General features: G+C 44.3%; 1 protein-coding gene across 5 annotated transcripts in view; it reads right to left on the bottom strand.

Annotated features, from left to right (window-relative positions):
- ap3b2 (adaptor related protein complex 3 subunit beta 2) overlaps positions 1-19,895 on the bottom strand; it is a 32,614-nt gene that overhangs the window by 4,057 nt on the left and 8,662 nt on the right. For 3 of the 5 annotated variants that reach the window (XM_028430627.1, XM_028430625.1, XM_028430626.1), the window contains exons 2-25: positions 16,007-16,082; positions 15,526-15,600; positions 15,155-15,250; positions 14,725-14,885; positions 14,337-14,403; positions 13,811-13,993; positions 11,610-11,807; positions 10,703-10,800; positions 9,893-9,947; positions 9,740-9,811; positions 9,589-9,651; positions 9,377-9,509; positions 9,180-9,289; positions 8,845-9,021; positions 8,237-8,423; positions 8,025-8,155; positions 4,616-4,730; positions 4,200-4,374; positions 3,961-4,123; positions 3,738-3,825; positions 3,469-3,578; positions 3,165-3,393; positions 1,765-1,849; positions 427-524 (exon numbers count right to left, since the gene is read on the bottom strand). In XM_028430627.1, the coding sequence (XP_028286428.1) occupies positions 427-524; positions 1,765-1,849; positions 3,165-3,393; positions 3,469-3,578; positions 3,738-3,825; positions 3,961-4,123; positions 4,200-4,374; positions 4,616-4,730; positions 8,025-8,155; positions 8,237-8,423; positions 8,845-9,021; positions 9,180-9,289; positions 9,377-9,509; positions 9,589-9,651; positions 9,740-9,811; positions 9,893-9,947; positions 10,703-10,800; positions 11,610-11,807; positions 13,811-13,993; positions 14,337-14,403; positions 14,725-14,885; positions 15,155-15,250; positions 15,526-15,600; positions 16,007-16,082 (2,945 nt within the window). The remainder of the gene's footprint in view (positions 1-426; positions 525-1,764; positions 1,850-3,164; positions 3,394-3,468; positions 3,579-3,737; positions 3,826-3,960; positions 4,124-4,199; positions 4,375-4,615; positions 4,731-8,024; positions 8,156-8,236; positions 8,424-8,844; positions 9,022-9,179; positions 9,290-9,376; positions 9,510-9,588; positions 9,652-9,739; positions 9,812-9,892; positions 9,948-10,702; positions 10,801-11,609; positions 11,808-13,810; positions 13,994-14,336; positions 14,404-14,724; positions 14,886-15,154; positions 15,251-15,525; positions 15,601-16,006; positions 16,083-19,895) is intronic. The other 2 variants (XM_028430628.1, XM_028430624.1) reach the window with 1 other exon arrangement.

Below are 19,895 nucleotides of genomic sequence, written 5' to 3'. Positions count from 1 at the left end.
TTTATTGCTCATCATGCAAAACCGGTATGGTCTTATCTAAATCTGTTGAATCAGTGCTGTTTATACACCTACCTATATACCTGGAGAGGCTCTTGCGCTTCTCCACTTTCATTACGCCCACAATAAATCCCGACCAATCACAGCATGGTTGCCGCACAGCCTTGAAAGACAAAGTTCGGCCCGGACCCTGTGCACAAGAGTGCGGATCAGCGGGCGGTCAGAGACAAAAAATGACGTCATTTTGTGGGCGTAACGTCTGCAGGGGGGAAAAATGTCTTTGTCTCGCGGAGTATGGATCCAGCTTTAGACTGAGGCTACCCTCAGTCAGGTAACACTCAGACTTCCTGTAACAGAGTGCATGTACTGCTCTATGATTACAGACATGACACTGAAGATATAACCCTTGTTTCACTGCGTGTCGCTCACCTTGCTCCTTTTTGAACTCGTTCTCTGTCAGGAAGACGGGCCTCATCAACTCCCCGACCGGCGGCTGGATCGACACAAAGAATTTTCTGGCATGAGTGCTGCAAAAAGAAGAAGAGTCAGAATCACTACGGGCCAAAAAATCAAGCTCTTACAGCAAGTTCAACCAGGAAGACTCTTCTTCACTGGTTACAGCACGCCGTCCTCCAGCCGTCTCCTCTGCCTCTCTGACCTCCCCCCTTCTAGTCCCTCTCTCTCTCTTGCTCTCTCCCCTCTCTCTCTCTCTTGCTCTCTCTCCTCTCTCCCTCTCTCTCTCTCTCTCCCTCTCTCTCTCTCCTCCCTCTCTCTCTCCTCTCTCTTCTCCTCTCCTCCCTCTCTCTCTTCTCTCTCTCTCCTCTCTCTCTCTCCTCTCCCTCTCTCTCTCCTCCTCTCCCCTCTCCTCTCCTCTCCTCTCTCTCCCTCTCTCTCCTCTCTCCTCCTCTCCTTCCTCTCCTCCCCTCTCTCCTCCTCCTTTCTCTCTCCTCTGTCTCTCCCCCTCTCCTCTCTCTCCCTCTCCTCCACCTCCCCCCTCCTCTCTCTCCTCTCTCCCCTCTCTCTCTCTCCTCTCTCCCTCTCTCCTCCTCCTCTTGCCTCTCTCTCTCATCCTCTCTCTTGCTCTCCCCTCTCTCTCCCTCTCTCTCTCTCCCTCTCTCTCTCCCTCTCTCTCTCTCTCCTCTCTCTCCTCTCTCTCTCCCTCTCTCTCTCCCTCTCTCTCTCTCCCCTCTCTCTCTCTCTCTCTCTCTCTCTCTCTCTCTCTCTCTCTCTCCCTCTCTTTCTCTCTCCCTTTCTCTACCCTCCCACTCTGGCCAGGTGATTGTTAGAGAGCACCTCCCTCACCATTCAGCCGCTGGCCCGGCGCTCACCTAGCCAATCAGGGCTTGGCGGAAAAATTGAAAACTCTTTCGTATCTTCTCCAGCTGTCTTCCAGCTGCTCTGGCAGCACTCCTCCTCCCCAGGCAAACCCAGATCCATGCCGGTTAAAGCCCTGATTGGGGGGGATCTGATTTTAGCGGCCTCTCCTTTCTGATGTGGTCATCGTGTCTAAAACATCAGAGCACATTCCAGTTTGCTGTATCGCAGTAGATTCCCTCTCAGTCAGCCCTGAGTCTCTCCTGATTGAACTGAAGTCAGTGATATAACTGTGTTCTAGGACCTCCATGCCATTCTACATGTACACATGGAAAGTGTATACAGGAATAGCAGCAGGTGGATCTGGGGAAGGAGTGGGTTCAAAGCAGCTTGCAGAAGCACAGGAAGCAGCACATGGGGAGTCTGCTCTCTAACACACAGAATCCATCTCACCACAGCTGGAAGTTCGCTGCTTGTGTGGAGTCACAGAAATCAATGCCCATCACAGCTGTGGCCGTCTCTCCTGCTGCCAGCAGCTCTGTCCACACAGGGATGAAAAGAAAAGATTAGAGTGACACACACATTAATAAATCCACACACAGCTCTCTGCCTCTTTGATCTATGGGATTAATGATGCATCCTGGGATCCAGACTGTGATGTGAATCACCGAGCTCTGAGCCGGTTTTACAAAAGTGATCGAATGAAATGCAGACTCAATAGATGCTGAAAATATGACGCAACAAGGATTTCATGGTGTCAAATGAAGAAAGTAAAATAAGGTAGGAGACAAAGGGGCACGCTTCGCTTGAGGTGAGGCCCACAGTGTCAGACTTTGAAAACCTCTGAGGTCAAAGCCACCATGCAGTCTGCAGCTGAGGAAATGAAGCTAACAAGCCAAAAACCCCCTCATATGGCCCCTAGAGACAGACTCCAACGGTGAGACAATCTATATTTTCCAAAACAGTCTTTACCTTTCACATACTTTAGAACAGACCTGGGCAAAGTATGGCCCCCGGGCCAGACCTGGCCCGCTTGCGTCTTCAATGCGGCCCGCGGACCGTGCACTGCTGTCAGCACGGCATCACCCGTAACATCTTCCTAACCCTCCTTGTCTCTTCCACGCTGCTGTACTGCATCATCCCATCTACTCTCTGGAGAGACGCAGTCAAACTTTCTACAAATGCTGCGCGGCTATGCTGAACTGTACAGTGAAGCACACAGAAACTCCACGGGGCATTCAGATGCTGCTGCAGTGCTGCAGCTGGAATATCTGTTCTTAAAAAGCACAGATCTTGCCCGACTTTCAGAACTTTTTAGTTTCTAATGGTTTCTTCTGTAAAAATATCTTCACATCATCTGTGCTGCTGTGCGGGAGAGTGTTTTAACAACCAGCACACACTCAGAGCAGACATGGACACACAGAGGACAGAGGAGCGAGCAGTACATGATGAAAACAGGAGCATATTTATGAAGGTAGATACTGTGCCCGTGGTCTCCAATTTATATTATTATTTATGAAAAGAAAATGTGCCCCTGTGCTTTTTCTTATGGAAGTATATGTGGCCCTCCCCTCATTAGAAGATAACAAGATGGAGACGGCCCACAGTGAGCACCGAACCTGCTCTTCAGGAGAGAACATGGTTGATATGATATGATATGAATTAACACTGCTTTTTAGAGAATTTGTAAGTTTAGGTTTGAGAAAGCACAAAGAAATGCCACTCAGCCAGGGAGCCGACCGGAACATACACCAACACAATCACATGTTGTAATGAGTGTCGTGCCGAAACAGGCCTTCAGATACGTTTGATTTTTACACGGTATTAGATATATTCACACATCTCTCACTCACCTATCTCTGGGAACTCTTTGACCCTCATCCCTGACTGCAGCTTCACGTCCTCTATGTGCAGGTTCTTGGTGTCGGTAGTGGCGTTATTGGTGACCTGCATCTGCACCGCCACCATGTTGGCGTCAGGGCTGAACGGCTGCCGGCTGAAGCAGTACTCCACCGACAGACCCTCCCCTGTGATCCGGTGCAGGAGCTCGTAGCTTTTCAGGGCGCTGGACGGAGCGATGGTCTGTAGAAAGAGAAGATGCGTCCGTTCGTCTCATGATTTTCTTTGCAGAGAATAAAGATGATGTGAAAATCTTACTGCTGGTGCGAGAACCGAGTCGGACAGAGACAACCCCTCCAGGTCGGTAACAAGGCTGTTGGACAGGAAGGTGTTGACGGGCGTGACTTGAGGTGAGGGGGAAGGTTCGACTGTGAAAAGAGGCGTCAGAGAGTTTTCATTAAATGATCTGCTGTTTGCTCGTCTTGCTCGGAGCTAGCTGACGACACCTGCTGTGAGTTCCAGAAATAAAGACACCAGCGCTGGTTTGTAAAGCTGCATTATATTAGGAGGAAGCTGAGAAGACTCACAGTCATCGAGGTCGAGCAGAGACATCTCTTTCTTCTCTTTCTTGCTTTCTTTTTTGACAGGTTTGGAGGGAGGTTTAGCTTCAGATGCCTGAAAAGAGATCAGACAGAAACATGCTTTTATGTTACTGTGGTTCTGCATTTGAAAAAAGGTCAAAATGTTTTAATAAATAATATGACTGATTATTATGCTGTCAGAAAACACTCCGCTCTCTGTATTCAACACCTTCTTTTTCTTTTTGACCTCAGCCTCCGACTCGGAGTCCTCAGACTCTGACTGGCTGCTTTCAGACTCGCTCTCCTCATCCTCATCTGATTCAGACTCTGTGTCACTCTTGCGTGGTTTACTCTTCCTCTCATGTTTCCTGTCTTCTTCGCTGCTCTGCTCGCTGTGAAAGCAAAGGAGAGTTAATTCTATGCAAAGAGAAACAGTCAGCTTTGCTCAGGGAGGATGAGCATTGGCACCTTTCACTTTCTTGTACTGTCTTCTTCACTTCTTTCTGTTTCTTCTTCTTCTTCTCCTCCTCTTCCTCCTCCTCTTCTTCAGACTCTGAGGCCTCCTCGCTCTCTTCGCTTTCTGATCGTGATCCGCTCTCCTCACTGCCACTGGCGCTTTCCGAGCCACTGGCTGAGTCTGACTCTGAGGAAGACAAGATGTCCCAGTCAAAGGTGAGCAGCTCAGGTCCCCATTATACACAGGTCTGTGTAAACCTGTGGCTGTCATCATGGAAGTGCGTCATCTTTTTTGCACCCTTCCCAAACGTATCTTCTTCAAAAGAATGGGACAGCCTTGCTCACACACACACACACACATCTGAGGCAGACACTACTCATTGAGTTCAGGATGGTGCCACCAGGGCCAGCCGGCCCTTCACAGTTACCGCTGTCTGCAGACTCCGTGGGCCCAGATTCTCCCTCTGAGTCAGAGTAGAACGGCTTCTCCACTTTCTTCTCCTTCCTCTTCTCACGGCTGCTACATTTGGTCCATTCAGGCACCTGAAATTAAAAAAAAAAAAAAAGCCGTCAGCTCTGCCTCAATAAAACCTTCCCTCAGACAGAAACAGAGACGTGGGCAGATTACAGTAGCATGGCCATGAATGCCTCTGCCTGGGCATGATGCAGCCGAATGAAGCCAGCCATCGCTGCTGCAGATCTGCTTTTAGATCTGACAGTCAGAGAACAGAAAATAGTCCTAATGCTCATATCTGTTGGCACAGATAGATGTTAGCACCAGGTGTTGTCTTCATGACCAGTCGCAGAAATGGTTTTCCATTTAAACCAGGGAGCAGTTCCATTAAGAGAAGTGATGTCTTCGAGGAGCAGCGGCCGTCCGCCCACACTCTTCATTCTGTGACCAAACTCATTACCCAGAGCCATCTGCTAATGAGAGCGGACATCTCCAAATCCCATTTAAACCCAACATGGTTGCTAATGCATCTTGACGTGTCGGAGGACGGCACATCCTAAAAGAATCACTTCTTTAATGGTAGAGACCGAGGAAGAGGGTGCTGTGTTTCAGGGGGAGCTTTGGCTGAGCTAAGCACAGGACGGCGGCTACGTTTAAAGGCAGGGTGTTAAAAAGCATTTGGGTTTTTTGCGGCTATATGGGTTTGAGGCTCAAGGACGTGTGGCTCTTTGCCTCTAAACTGACTCACACTCGTTAATGTTGTGACTCTTTCAAGCAGCGTAAAAACCTGGCAGACGTAGAAAAGAAAAGATTGGGATGGAGATGAGGAAAAGGAAGGAAAAGGGTTTTTTAGAAAAAAGTCAGGAAAGCAATAGAAACAGACACAGGAAGGTTTCTGGGTCTACAAATAAGAAATGTGTGAGAACAGTTTGGGAAATCACAGAGACAAAAACAAACCTTATTACAGCATTCTATAGTGTAATATTAGCCTTATGACTAAAATAAACAATAGGTAATCGATGCACTCCAATATAACTTAATACTACTGTATATTCAACTGTAAAAAATAATACTGTAAAAAAAAAAAAATTAACATTCACTATTTACTGATACATCACAAAATACATGGAAATGCATTTTAGTGTGACGCTCTACCGGCAGCATGGTGTGTTAGCATGGAGCTGGTTTAAATAATGGATGAGGTGGAGCAGCAGGGACATAAATCACATCAAACTCACACAGTATTTGTGACACGTTCACAAAATGAGTCACAAATTTCACAGAGACCACTCAGGTGCTACAAACAAACTGTATCACATAACCTCTGTCTTCATCGGCATCAGTTCTCTTCATTTTTCAACCTACATGGAGGAAAAGTCCAAAAGCTGTCAATGCAGATGAAGACAATGTGATGCACTGGAAAGCTACGTGAGAAGAACTCGGTCATTTTGCAGATATCTCCAATTAACGTGCACTGGTTCATGTCTGAGCAAATCTTATCGAGATTAACAACCAGAAAGAGACTGGAAGAGAGAAAGGGAACAGCACTGCACTCCCAAGCCTGTAGGTGGCGAAGCCGGCACCTCTCTCCAGTCTCCGAGCAAGCCGATCCGGCCCTCTCCGGTGTTTATGACCTCCTCTGTCTGTGGAAGTGTATAATGTGCAGAGAGCTGTGTGTCAGACATGTGGAAGCTTCAGAGACTGAACTGACCCACACAGCATCAACAGCCACAGCATGAGTGGATGTGATGGACGCTTTGACTTCATAATGACCCAGTAAAGCAACCGAGCTGCAGCTTCAAGGGCCACACTGACGCTTGTGTTTGCTCTGTGCAAATAGAATAGAATAGAATAGAATATACTTACAACTTTTGACTGTTTTTCAAAGAATACTATAAGGCTTTTAGACTAATTTCCTGCTTTGGTGAAAGTTAAAAAAAAATGTTTAAGCTGCAAAACAGATATGAGCTAAACAATCAACAGCAACACAAATCCAGCCTGTATCTATGTACACCAACTCCAGCCACACGCTCTGTGAGCTGTGTGTGCTCAGCTGGGTGTGGAAAAGGTTCTGTCAGTTACCTATAGCCTTGGACTGTCACCCGATCCCTGGCAGATCACATGAACAGAAGCAAAGCCAGACAAAGGCAATGCAAAGCTAGTTGCAGTAATGAGGTGTGCTGTCAGAAAATCAATCTGATGCAGCAGCCATGTGACGCACTGGTTGTCTCAAATCCACAGGTGAACAGTGATGCAGTTACTTCTAAAGCAGGCTGCAGTTGCTAAACTCTCGTTGTGATCTAACTCCAGTCAAGTCAAAATCAAATGCACCTGTGGTCTCATCCTGAAATCTGCATCACAAGTAAACAGTTAATAATGAAATGGAACATTGTGCCTATGACTTAAAAATCAGACAATAGACAGCAGAATCAAGTCTTGAGGTAAGAGACACACTCAAGTTTTGATTTTATGTCTCATTTATAACGTGCTGTTTATGAACCGATGGCACAGGGAGTGAATGGGATGGAGAAGAAGAGGATGGGACTCTAGAGAGCTGGGATCAGGCTCTACGATCAGTCTAACACATTTGAAGGAATGATTATAATCCTCCGAATCCCAACAGTTGCTGGCAGGTTGGAAACAAAACAAGGAAAATCAACAAATTTGTGACAAAAAAATACTGTGACATTCCAAAAACCAGTGATCTGCAGTAGAGAAGACTGGAACTTTATAACTGCACGCAGTGAGAAAAGCCCTAACACTGTTTGGGGTTCAGAGGGTTAAATTCTGTGCAGTGACTACAGATGCATAACATCAGCTGCATCTGAACACTTCCATTACTGAAGCCCTGCTGCTCTCAAACCTGTTCCCTCTGTATCACATGTGCTATTGGCTCAGACAACAGTAACGGATTCACTGGATGGGGTGGGTGAGCTGCTGCCAAACAGAAGCAAGTGCAGCAGAGAGGATGAGTCTGAGTCCACCAACATGTTGCATGTGTTTTCAAATATAAATTTTCACTCTGCCTTTTTCTCTTAATAATGAGACAGTAATCCTCTTTTCTCCTTTGGGATTCATTCTCCTCCATGAAGCTGTTAAGCTGCATCCAGATGAAGCAGATGAGCCCAAAGAGGATGCATGTTACTGATGAACTGTCAACGTTAATGAGCTGTAAGTCAATGAACGATGATCAATGAAAGAGGGATCAATGTTATATTGGAGTTAGTGTGGCATTGCATGTGAGGCTCTGACGACTCTGTCCAACCCCTCTGAGGCACTGCTCTGAGGAAGGAGCAACCCTCGCTCCCCTCCATCTTTTGGGGCCCCTGGAGAGCCCGGGGGCCCCCTGTGTCTCTGTGTGTTACTGTTCCCACTGCACGCACAGACTCCTTCACCTCCACGTTGCGCACGGAGGGATCAGGGGCGGCTTCAGGCCAGTCGGGCAACTCCTGGTAGCCCCCTGCCTTGGCATTCAGCAGGTGGGACAATGAACCCAACTGGAAGTGGTCTCGATCTGTGGAAACACAGAGAAAAATAAAACTCTGCAGGGATGAAACCACTTCTTCTTCTCTGCTCCCCAGGCTGTGCACACTACCTTTAAATGGAGACTCGAGGACGGGTGCAGGTTTGAGGGCGAGGAACAGTTTCTTAGCATACTTGCTCAAGGCTCCACTCTTCTCGGTGGGCACAATGAGCTGGCGAATGAAGCGCGCCCGATCGCGGATGTCATAGTTCTGGTCATATTTGGCCAAGTTGAGAACATACTGCGTCAAGAGTTTAGTCTGGAATGAGAGGAGGAATAAGAAAAGGGGACGAGAAGCATGAAAATACACACATCTGATGCAAGGACAGCATACAAGGTCCACATAACATCAGTCCAGGGTGCTGGTTGTAAGGTGGTTGCTATGGTATTCTATGTACTTGGCATAGTGTTGCTATGCAGTTACTATGATAAAATTGAGGTCTGCAAGGTGGTTGCTATGGTATTATGAGTAGCAATAGCAGCGCAGCTATGTAGCAACTATGGTCTCTAGATTGTTGCTACACATTAAGTCATAAAAGCTAAATGAATAAAAATACTCGTTAGATATTTAACATCATGACATTACTGTATTAATGTCTTATTGACACTAATACAGTAATGTATTAGCTGCACTTAAATGGTGTAAAAATATGTATACCAGTGACGAACAACAGTCACACCTGTTTGGAGTTGGTGAGGTACAGCTTGGCAGCCAAGTTGATTATCTGTAACTTGACAATGTCCTCCTCGTTAGTGAAGGACTTGGCCATCTTCCTCAGAACATCCGGGGCGATCTTAGGTACGTGCTCGCAGTACTCTCCGATCAGCCACAGGATACTGGCCCGCGCCATCGGCACCTAGGAGCACAGGTTAAATGTAATGAGTGGGGTGAGTATTTCTATTCTTACACAGGCCTCCGGAGGTAAACACACTCATCTGTGACACTGATTACCAGAACGAATGTTAGCTACGTCTCATGCGCTGTAATTACACAGTGAGTAGTGAAGGCTCTCACCTGGATGTTGTCAGTTAGTTTCGCCATGTGTTTGATGATGTCGCTGTGCTTCTCCGGCTGCATCTGCAGCAGCTTCTTGATGACAACCACAGACTCGGCCACCACCAGCTCTGTTCAACAGGAGGAACAGTCGCTCAGAAAAGAACACACTCAACACAAAAAGCATCCTGAGTGTCACACTAAGAGAAGCTTCTTACCATCTCTGTTGGACAGCAGCTGCACCAGCCCGTTCAGACAAGTGTCCCTCACCTCGCCGATGTTGGTGGCACAGCGACCAATGGCCTGGATTGTTGCAGCCACAAAGTCTTTGTCCATGCTTTTGATGTATGTCTGCCGATTCAGCAAAACAATACATACACATGAAGTGACCATCAGAGTCATCCTCAAAGCATCCTTTATTCTCTTGTACCTGAAATTCTCTTAGAATGGTGGAAATGTTCGTCTCGTTGGCCAGGTTGGTGAGAACTTCCAGCTGCAAATACCAAAAAAAAAGTTCTTTAATGTTCAGACTGATCACTGCAAACTCCAAGAAACTACAAGAAACACAGCAAGAGAGCAACCTTCAGGACTTTGATCTGAGTCGGGTCTGTGGAGCGGATGTAGAAACTCTTCAGGTACGGCTCGAACATCCCCTGTAACGCACGAACAAACACAAAACATCGGTGTGGATCATTTAACACACACCAACACAAACACCACGCGGTGTAACTCACCCGTCTTTTAATAGTCATTGTTGCCACGTTCTGGAGGACGACATACTGGACTTCACTGAAGAGACACACAGCCAGGAGAGATCAGACAAATGTAGAGTGCTACATCAGCACTGCTGGCTATATCGCACAACTTTCTGACATTTCTGACATTCCATGATTTCTGACAAATCCCCCCCCCCCACACACAGACACACACACAGACACACACACACACACACAGACACACACACGGACACACACACAGACACACACACACACACACACACACACAGACACACACACACACAGACACACACACACAAACACACACACACACACAGACACAAACACAGACACACACACACACAGACACAGACACACACACACACACAGAGAGAGACGCTGCTGTTTGGTCGCTGCTGAATGATGATCCCATTACAGACACACCCACAGCCATGAGCCCACTTGTTCAATAGAAGAGCCGACAGTCTGCAGGACTTACAGCCACGAGGCCGACCTATGTGCTGTCATCACTCCTTATGCTTTATGCTTTCATGTTTACTTCAGCTCCACCGAGCTCCCTGTTTAATTTCCCGTTCTGCTTCAGGGCTGCACAGATTTGTTTTACTGCCCTCACTTGTCATTCCAGCGTTGTCATGCTGTTTTCCACTTTGCTGAGTTTCATGGTCATTATTTCTCCTCCCTCATTTCAGCTGTGTATTCTTCTGCGGCACACCAACTTGCTTTTTGTTCTTTTAGACCTTATATGGCTGGCCTGGTTTTTTTTGTATATACACTGGTATAATGATACGAAGAGACAACTTGTTTCACCTGTGGCTCCTCAGAAGGCGAACCAGGGCCTTGGCGATCACGCCAACCTCTGCTTTAGGGGCAAGATGGAAATACAGCTGAGCCACAGCCATCACCACCTGTGTGTGCAGAGAATGAGCATCTTAAACAAAGTACAGTAAATAGCAGTCTTTTTCACTAATGCACTCTTCACTGAACATTCATCGTTTCCAGCACTCCATTACCACTGCGTCGCTGCCTTATACTCCCTCATGTTGCAGCAGTAGTGGAATGTGTTTGATTTATTCTCCCTGTGTACTGAATGTGCATGAAAGAACTTAGGCAAATACAGCTTTGCTCCCTTTTTACCGCTCTCAGCCAGAAGTCTGAGAAATAATCCTAATCCTGCAATTGACAGACTTTGTTTATGAGCACTCAATCAGCAGAGCTACACATACATAAAGATGGTCACTACCTGAATGTTTACATGATAATGTCTCCACAACATGCATCAGCAGATTTGAGGCTAGCTCCACCACAGAGAAGAAAACCAGCTTCATAGAGACAGCACAAAGCTGATGAATGGTTGTTTTAGCATAGAACTCAACAGCCTGCCCAAGGTGACCACGGCAGCACTAATGTAGTGTGAAGCTTTATAATTTCCTATGAGGAAATTGTCACTCGTCCTCATTCAGAGTGAGAGGTCAGCTCTGATTAAGTGTCTTGCTTGAGGACACTTAACTGTTAAAATGCCTAAATGATGCAGGCTTGGTGACGTCAACACAGGTCGTGATGTGACCTAATCGACCCATGTAAACCTGCTGCTCAGAGTAGAACAATGTACAAGAGGATTTCTGATGTTTGCCATGGCAATAGGAGGGAGGTCATAAGCTGTGCTGTGATATGGTGATGTAGGTGTGTGTATAATTTAAAGGTGCTGTGGCCTTACAGCTGCGTTGCGGCTCTGAAGGAGGGGTTTGGTGTTTCTCAGCAGCAGCCGGTGGTCCGGGTCCATCACATAGGGCTTCCTCTTGGCCAAGGCGGCGGCTTCTGCCTTCTTCTCCTTCTCATCCTCATCTTCATCCTCATCTTCATCTGAGCCATAGAAGGTCTTCTCCCCGACACCTCCCTCCTCCAGCAAGGACTCCTGCATGGGGAGAGATGATTAATGAAGGCAAAGTACCCAACTCTGTCTGAATTACAGCCATAACAATGATGGCTCATTTAGTGGAGAAAGAAAATCAGTCCACAGGTCTGAAAAACCTGATAACTACACAGAAGGAAGGAAAACAATGACAGACTTATTGTACCACTGTCACAATGGCAGGACTGAAAAACTATAATTATTCCAACAAAACAAAAGTTCTACGTACTTTTACACTATTGTAACACAGTCATCTCTCAATGTGCACTTTATATGCAGATTTACACAGTTGTTGCTGACAACACACAGTAAATAAACCTGGCTGCAACTATGAATGAAACAATGAATAATATACCAGATGTGAGTTTAGTAGTAGTAGTAGTGTCTATACATGTGCTCCATTTAACAACCTACAAAGTGAGTAAACACACTGGTGGGGGGCCATCAGGGCCAGCAAGGCCTGCAGGGAGCATGCTCAGAAACACATTATGTCCACATGCTTGGTTTTGCTGCCTCCAGTGTTGGATGTCATGGTAGAGTTTTTATCCAATCATATTTCAGCTAGCTTGTGTCGTCAGGTTCAGGATCAACACAGCGCGCTGTAAGTGCACGGACACAGTCAGTTGCATTAGCCAATCAGATCTCGAGTCAGTGACACCAAGGCCAGAGCGAAGGCCAACGAGAAGGTCTTATGCTGAATCGGACATGAACGAGTCCTGTGATTGGATAAGGGCTCGCACGAGCCTAAAGGGCGGCACTTTTTCAAAATGTCTGAACCAGAGCGACAGAGTACCGTAAACATCTGTCTACGGCTCTGATCAGAGCTAAACCCGGAGATCGGAACGATACCAGCAGCTATATGCTATAGCTATGTTTTTCCATGATGGCTGACGGAGGAGAACAGATAGATCTGGTAGCAGATATACTCGACGCCATTTTCAAGACGGACTTTCCACGAAAAGCTGGATCTCGTGAGCAGAGCTCGGCTAACCCCTGTGCTAGCTAGCTAGCCTGTCCCAGCAGAGGAAAGGACTGGCCGGCCTGGCTGTGACATCCCCGTGTCCACTGCTTCTGCTTCTACAGATACACTGTGAACAGAGCCATGGAAGTCTTCTTGAGAAAAGAAAGGAGGATGGATGTTATTTTCAAATAAGCAGGCACCGTGGAGAAGATCCTTGTTGGTGAGTGCAAGCATTTTATTTTTATTTTATCTCTTAAAAACGCCCTTTATTTTGGATGTTTGACAGTGTCCGTGATCTTGGCTTCAGGGTCCCTGAGTGGACACGTTTGAAAACGCCGTACCCCGCATGCACCGACTCCACCACAAACTACTGAGCTTGTTTCTGCCTTTCCAACAGAAGCTTCTGTTCCTCTGCTAACACGGCAGCGAGTGGACCATAACTATAACGTTCTTAGATCCATGTTATTCTGTTTACTTCGCACAAGTTTTGTGTGCGTGCCCCATGTCCTCTTTTTCTGTTTTCGGCGTGTGTTTATGGTAACATTACAGCTCCACCCAAAGGCCTGGCATATGGATTACATCGTGGATTACAGCGTGCTTGTCTTTGTGTATATTTTTGTTAATATGATGAACATACTCATTGGTCAGCTTGGGTTGCTTTAATCATGCTATATGAATAAAAGTATAAATACATTTGACATTGACACTGACTTAACCTTAATTAGGTGTTACACAAAAAGTCACCAGAGGTTAAAGAAAATTCATATAATGTTATATAACATTGTTGCATGGTTTCAGCGTCACCACCCCTAAGCATAGAAATTGATATAATAAATAAATAAAGAGCAATAAGTTACTTGAGTTTGTGTCAATCAGAATGAGGAAACTAAACAGGCCTTCACTTTATCAGTACCACTTCATCTTCCAGTCGGTTTTTCCCAGTCCATAGTTTGGAAGTTTGTGGTTTGTGTGTGTCATGTTGTTCTTTGTCTTAGTGTTTCAGTTTTTTTAATTTTCATTACTCTGTATTGTGTTTGTTACTCACGTTGATGTTCGGGTTAAGAAACTGGGTCCTGGCGTAACGGGTCAGCATGTTGATGATGACGACTTGGCCCCACTCCTCCACGTCGATCAGCAGATTACACAGCTTCCTGTAGTTCTTGTGGATCAGGTCGATGCGCTCTGGACACACCTCCTCAAAGGCCATAACAACACTGCCTGCCACCAGCTGCAACACACACTTAGCAGGATTAGATTCCTGCATACTCAGTGAAGATTATTATGACAAACTCACGTTCTACTATTAACCCTGAATTGGGAAGAAACTTTGTAAATAGTGACTGGAGTCTTCAGCCTGTTTTGGTTGTTTTAGAAGCAGCTTGTGTTAAAGGGGTGACTGGCTAAACAAATGATAAGCCTTAAAACAACTGAAGCGTCAAATGCAATCTGGTGCTGTGCACAGCAGCTGGTCCTGCACTCTGTGGTGTCTAAAATTGTATTTGTTTTTGTTGAAAGAAAATCTGCTGGAGAAAATATTGAATCAACGGAGTGAACAGAGGAAAAAAACCCACCGTTGTTTTGTCGGCGAGGAGTTTCTCTATGACTTCGATCAGCTGGTCTTTTTGTTCAGGATCCAAACTTAGAGAGAAAGAAGGAAAGAAATCACTTAGATTCATGACACTATTGGAGAAACTGAACAGAAAATCATTATAAAAACTATAAAACAAATAGGTTTCACTCCTCAAGCAGTAATGGGCTCTTGAGGGATCCACCTTTCAGGGCAACAATTTCACAGAGGCAACATCCAGCCTGGCTCTATCAGTTCTCAGACCGGGGATCAGACCTCTGGAGAGCCGCACTCTGATTTATTATTTAAAATATATAACAAAAATTACAGACGGACTGTTTTTTAACTATTATTGTGTTTAGGAGCTTCAGCTCTGATGGTGGATGCAGTACCTGTACAGTTTGGGGATTGCGTGAGCAGCTGTTTTCCTGACGTATGGAGACATATCTGAGGCAGCTTCTTTGATTGCTAACATCATTATCGGGACGATGATTGTGACTCGTATGCTAGAGAGGACTCGCAGGGCGCTGGCTCTGATTAGCTGGTTAGGATCCTGCAAATGAACAGAACAAGAATTTCATGAGCATCATTAGAGGTGTATAATTCCAGCAAACAGATGATCAAGATGGGCACAACAGAGCTGGATACAACATGGAGCTAGTATACTAAGCTGCTATTGAGAGATGTCTGGAATTAGTTAAAAAGCTGATGTACAACATAAAAAACTTAGTGCTCAAGTAAAGCAAAGTTAGTATAACACATTTTCTGTTGATCATGATTTTTTCTCTCTAATTGTGCTGTTACTTATGTAAGCTGCAGTACCTTCAAGCCTCGCTGAAACGTGGAAATGGAGAGCAGGGCGAGATCCTGCTGCTCCTCGGCATAACGCACCAAGTAAACATAGACCAGTTTCTTCACCTAAGAGGAGGAGCAGTGAGAGGAAATGCATAAAAAAAAATTAATCCAAATTATGTAGATTAGTTCAGTTATTTTCTCTCAGATAAAACTGCAGTGAAGAGATAAAGAACAATGATATAAACCTTGAAAAACACGAGAGGAAAATTGCAATTTTGCTCCAGTGAGATAAAGCTACACCCCATGAGGCATAATGAGATAAAACATACATTACAAAGTAAAAAATAAAAACAACACAAAAAAACACGAAGCAACATGAAACTGGGTTCATTACAAACCTCTATGTTTTTACAGGCCACATTTTTCACCACAGCAGGGAAGAGATCTGATGCATTTTTACCCCGGGCGATCATCTGCAGAGAAAACAAAGGCCCAGAAGCACAATGAGGTGGCAGGAAGATGTGTGAAGTTTTTAATGTTTTATTTCAGTCTTTTTTCCTGCTTTTCCCTTCGTTTTCCTTCTCGGTGCTACAGGGATAATGAAATAAAAGATGGGTGTGGAGCTTCAGAGGGAAGAATCTCACATAGATTATGAATATTTAACAGCTGACTGCTCAGGTTATACGAGCATTATCCGACACTGCCTTTGTCTTATAGCTTCAGAGCATTAAGGCATCAAAATGACAGGTGTTTAGCTGTATTTCCTTTCTTACAGTCGGAGTGTACGCTGACATTTCTGTGACTTAGCCCCTTCACTCAGGATGTGCAGCCGCACCTGCTGATCAGTGAAATCACAGAGCAAACATTATTTATACTCACAGCCACAATCCGCTTCATTGCCTCCAGCTTCAGGGAGTCTTTGTTGCTGTCCAGCATTTCTTTTAAGTCGTCGTGTCTGTAGGTAGGAAACGCAGAAAATGAGCTCACAGTTGGCTGTTTTTGGCTTATTCATTTTTTCAGCAGTACAGAAAACCGCAAAAGACCCTGAAGGCCTGAAACAAGAAATACGACCGGTTATACAATTTCCATTCAAGGTTCAAAATGTATCAAAGTCTGTAAATGTGACCCAGAAGTTCTCTTTGAAGCACCAAAGCTGGCTTGCAAAATATGGAAACCTTTGAAATTACACTTTGTGACAAGTGACATAATCCCTAAAACAAACTGACTTCTCACAGATAATTACTGGAAACTGTGAAGGCAGCTTCTCCTGATTAGAAACATGTTGTTTACAGTGCGGCTCAGAACTCTCTTCTGCATCACACAAGCTTGTTTCTTATACAGGGCTATAAATATGTCAATAGAAGTCACTTGTTTGAAGTTTGGATGATCATACAACTGTTAATGGTTATTTCTGCTGTAGCATTTTAACATGGCGCTCTATGGCAACAGATCTCAGACGGACACTGAACTCTCAATTCTAGCTGTGGCAAGTTTGTCTTTGTCACGTGAAAAACATCAATCAAATAATGAGTCCAAATATTTCTGACAACAAGACATTTCATTTTACAAAATTACTTATTTAGCATAGAATGCCACGCATTGCTAAAAGGGGGCTAGCAGGCTAATCAAAGTCACCCCAGTGGTGAAACACCGCCCCGGCCTAGACACGCTGCTTGACTTCCATTCACTCGGTAGCGAACACCAGCCAGCGAAGACTGCGTAGCCAGCCGTTCTCCCAGTTAGCTTCTGCTAGCTCCAGCCAGCAACTCTCAGCTAGGCCACATGTTCATGTGTTTATGCAAGGAAAAATATATTTAAAAAAAAAATATATATATATATATATATATATACATATGTATATATGCATCGGCCGATATATTGAATTTTTACATCCCAATTAAACAAAAATACAAAAAGTAAAAGTTAAAGAAAGTGCTTGATGTCATCATATAAAAATATAAAATAAGTGCAATAATAGAATGAACTGTTGTACAACATGTTGTACAACGAACCACCAGCTAACATGAGATTGAATCTAAAGTGACATCTCCACCCCGTCACACCACAAAAACACATAAACAACACTGACACTTTCTACCACTCCAGCCAGGAGAAACCTGCAAAACAGCATTTACACAGAAGAGGCAGATTATTTCAGGATCAGCTGCTTGAATCCAAAACAGACTGAGGGCTAAGTGAATAGTTAAACACTCATCATCAGTGAGGTTTTCAGAGAAATTGTGATCTTTTTCTGTATTTTAATCATCAAGTGAGAAATCACTACATATATCTTTAGTTCACTAAAATCTTCACATTTATTTTTGTTTATTTAGGATATAACAGTGACTGAAGCACACAACTCATTCAAACAGAGAGTCTCAGAGGCGTTTGTGATTCACATTTGTCCCCAACTAGTTTCCACGGAAACATTACATTAAAAAGAAGTTAAGTGATTTTCTGTATCTAACATTGTTACCGTGCAGGATTAAAGGCCCAGAGATGAAGACTCAGTGATCAGGACCTCAGCCAGAGTCTCTTATGATCAGAGGACTGTGGCTCTGATTTATGCTTTTCATACACTGCTACAAAACAGGTGGATGATGGTGGGTTCAGACGCAGGGAAAAATGGGCTATCCCCCATGGAACAGGTCCTCATAACAGATGAATCTGCCAGACTGTCGTCAGCCAGGAGCCCGGCCTGGTGCTGCATTTAAAATCTTTGCTGTGCTGTTGTTAATCTTGCGTCCTTGGGTCAAAATCTTTGTTGGCTCCAACTAAATGTGTGTTTAAAAAAAGAGTTAAACCTTTTCCAAGTGCACGTTAGATTTGTGTCGTTGCTTCGAGCAACCTTCTTCTCCTTTTATACTAAGCTGTACTAGCTTCTCTCTAAGTGGCAGAAACTGCCGACCAACATGCAAACTGTCATAGATCCTCAGCAGCTTGTTGTGCTTTGTTGCTCTAATTGGTTGAAGTTAGATCCAGTCACTTGCAGCGTATTCTGTTGCAGCCTTCTACAAATCCTCATTATTTGCCATAACCTTATAGTCTCCATTGAATTTACAAGAAGGCACTGATTAAGACATTAAGTCATGAATCAAAACATTTCCTTCGCACTCCATAGCTTGATAAACTCACTCTGGTTTTAGTCCACAGCTCTACTGTGTTTAAGAACCTAATTCAGCGGTATGACACTGTCTTTAACAGGCCGTGAATATTAAACGAGTGAGAAGACTTCATCACAAGTAGTATGTGAAAATGATTGTGACCACTCTTTGTACAAAGTGCATCCCACGTGTACTTCCAGGCGAGGTCAGACCAGCAAAACAAATGAATTCCCAAACTATGTGATCCAACTGCAGCCAGAAGTTTGACATCACTGTGCTGCAGGAGTGGGAGGCTGCTGGGGTATGATATATTTCATCTGTTCTGGTCATATGTCAGCAGTGAATGGAGGAGGAAGCAGCTGCATAACAATCCATCACGACTCGGCCCTGATTTTAATGTCTGTGTGCGCTCGAGCGTTAACGTGCAAGAAAAGGCTCTGTTTCCATCTCCGTCAAGCATAAAAGTGTTAATAATTACTTGCATCAAGAATAATGAAGAATGATGTAGCTCACTCTGTCACACACTTCAAAACGTAGATTTATCAAAGAGCATCACATAAAACCTGACAGTAGGGATTATTTTTGGATGCAGGCAGTGAGCAGACACTGGTTTCTTGGTTACACATACGAGGATGTGTCCAAAAACAAACCGATAAAATAAACATATAAATTGCAAAAATAAGTCGCCTAAAGCGAAAAAGCCCAGACATGAGGATGAGTAACCCTAACGCTGATTTGCAGCAGAAAATGAAAGTCCCTCTGGTTTATTCCTGTGAAATTGTGATGATGGGTTGCACCCCCTGGTCATGGCTCTAAACATTTTTATCAACAAAGTTTGTTTAGCACAGCCTGAAACCTTCTCCATCCAATGCTTTTGATGTCAGCTTTAAAACAGGCATATAACACAGCTAGTGTTTATTTATAATGGGGTTATCAGCATCAACAATGTGAAGCAGGAACAATGTGCTAATGTTAGCAAGCCAACATTTTTAATATTGTTTACTATATTTACAACATGGTAGTTTATTTGAACGAACTTAACATGTTTCTGTCACTAAATAGAAAGTTAAAGAGCGAAGTTATGAAAGCTTGCCCTGTGATAAGCACTAATGTCATAGATTACATAAAAACCTGGGGTATCATTTAGGTGATTTAGATTGATCTTCTGGAAAGCATGAATGTCCGTACAGAATTTTGTGCAATCATTGGTAGGATATTTTGTAGAACAATGCAAATACACATAATGGATAAATCAGTAGGATGTATCCTCTGGTGAGCATGGATGTCTGCACTGGCTGTATCACCAAATGTAGCAATCCATGTAGTGGATGCTTGTATATTTGGTAAAAATTAAACATATTCTGCTAATGATTAAATGATTCCTTAACCTACAGAAAGGCTTAGGAATCATATACAGTGGGGAAAAAAAGTATTTAGTCAGCCACCAATTGTGCAAGTTCTCCTATTTAAAAAGATGAGAGAGCCCTGTAATTTTCATCACAGGTATACCTCAACTATGAGAGACAAAATGAGAAACAAAAATCCAGAAAATCACATTGTAGGATTTTTAAAGAATTTATTTGCAAATTATGGTGGAAAATAAGTATTTGGTCAATAACAAAATGTCATCTCAATACTTTGTTATATACCCTTTGTTGGCAATG

The sequence above is a fragment of the Parambassis ranga genome, chromosome 19, assembly GCF_900634625.1.
Source record: "Parambassis ranga chromosome 19, fParRan2.1, whole genome shotgun sequence".
Classification (NCBI taxonomy): Eukaryota; Metazoa; Chordata; class Actinopteri; family Ambassidae; genus Parambassis; species Parambassis ranga.
Note: the sequence above shows the minus strand (reverse complement) of the source record. Positions and strands in the feature narration are given on the sequence as shown.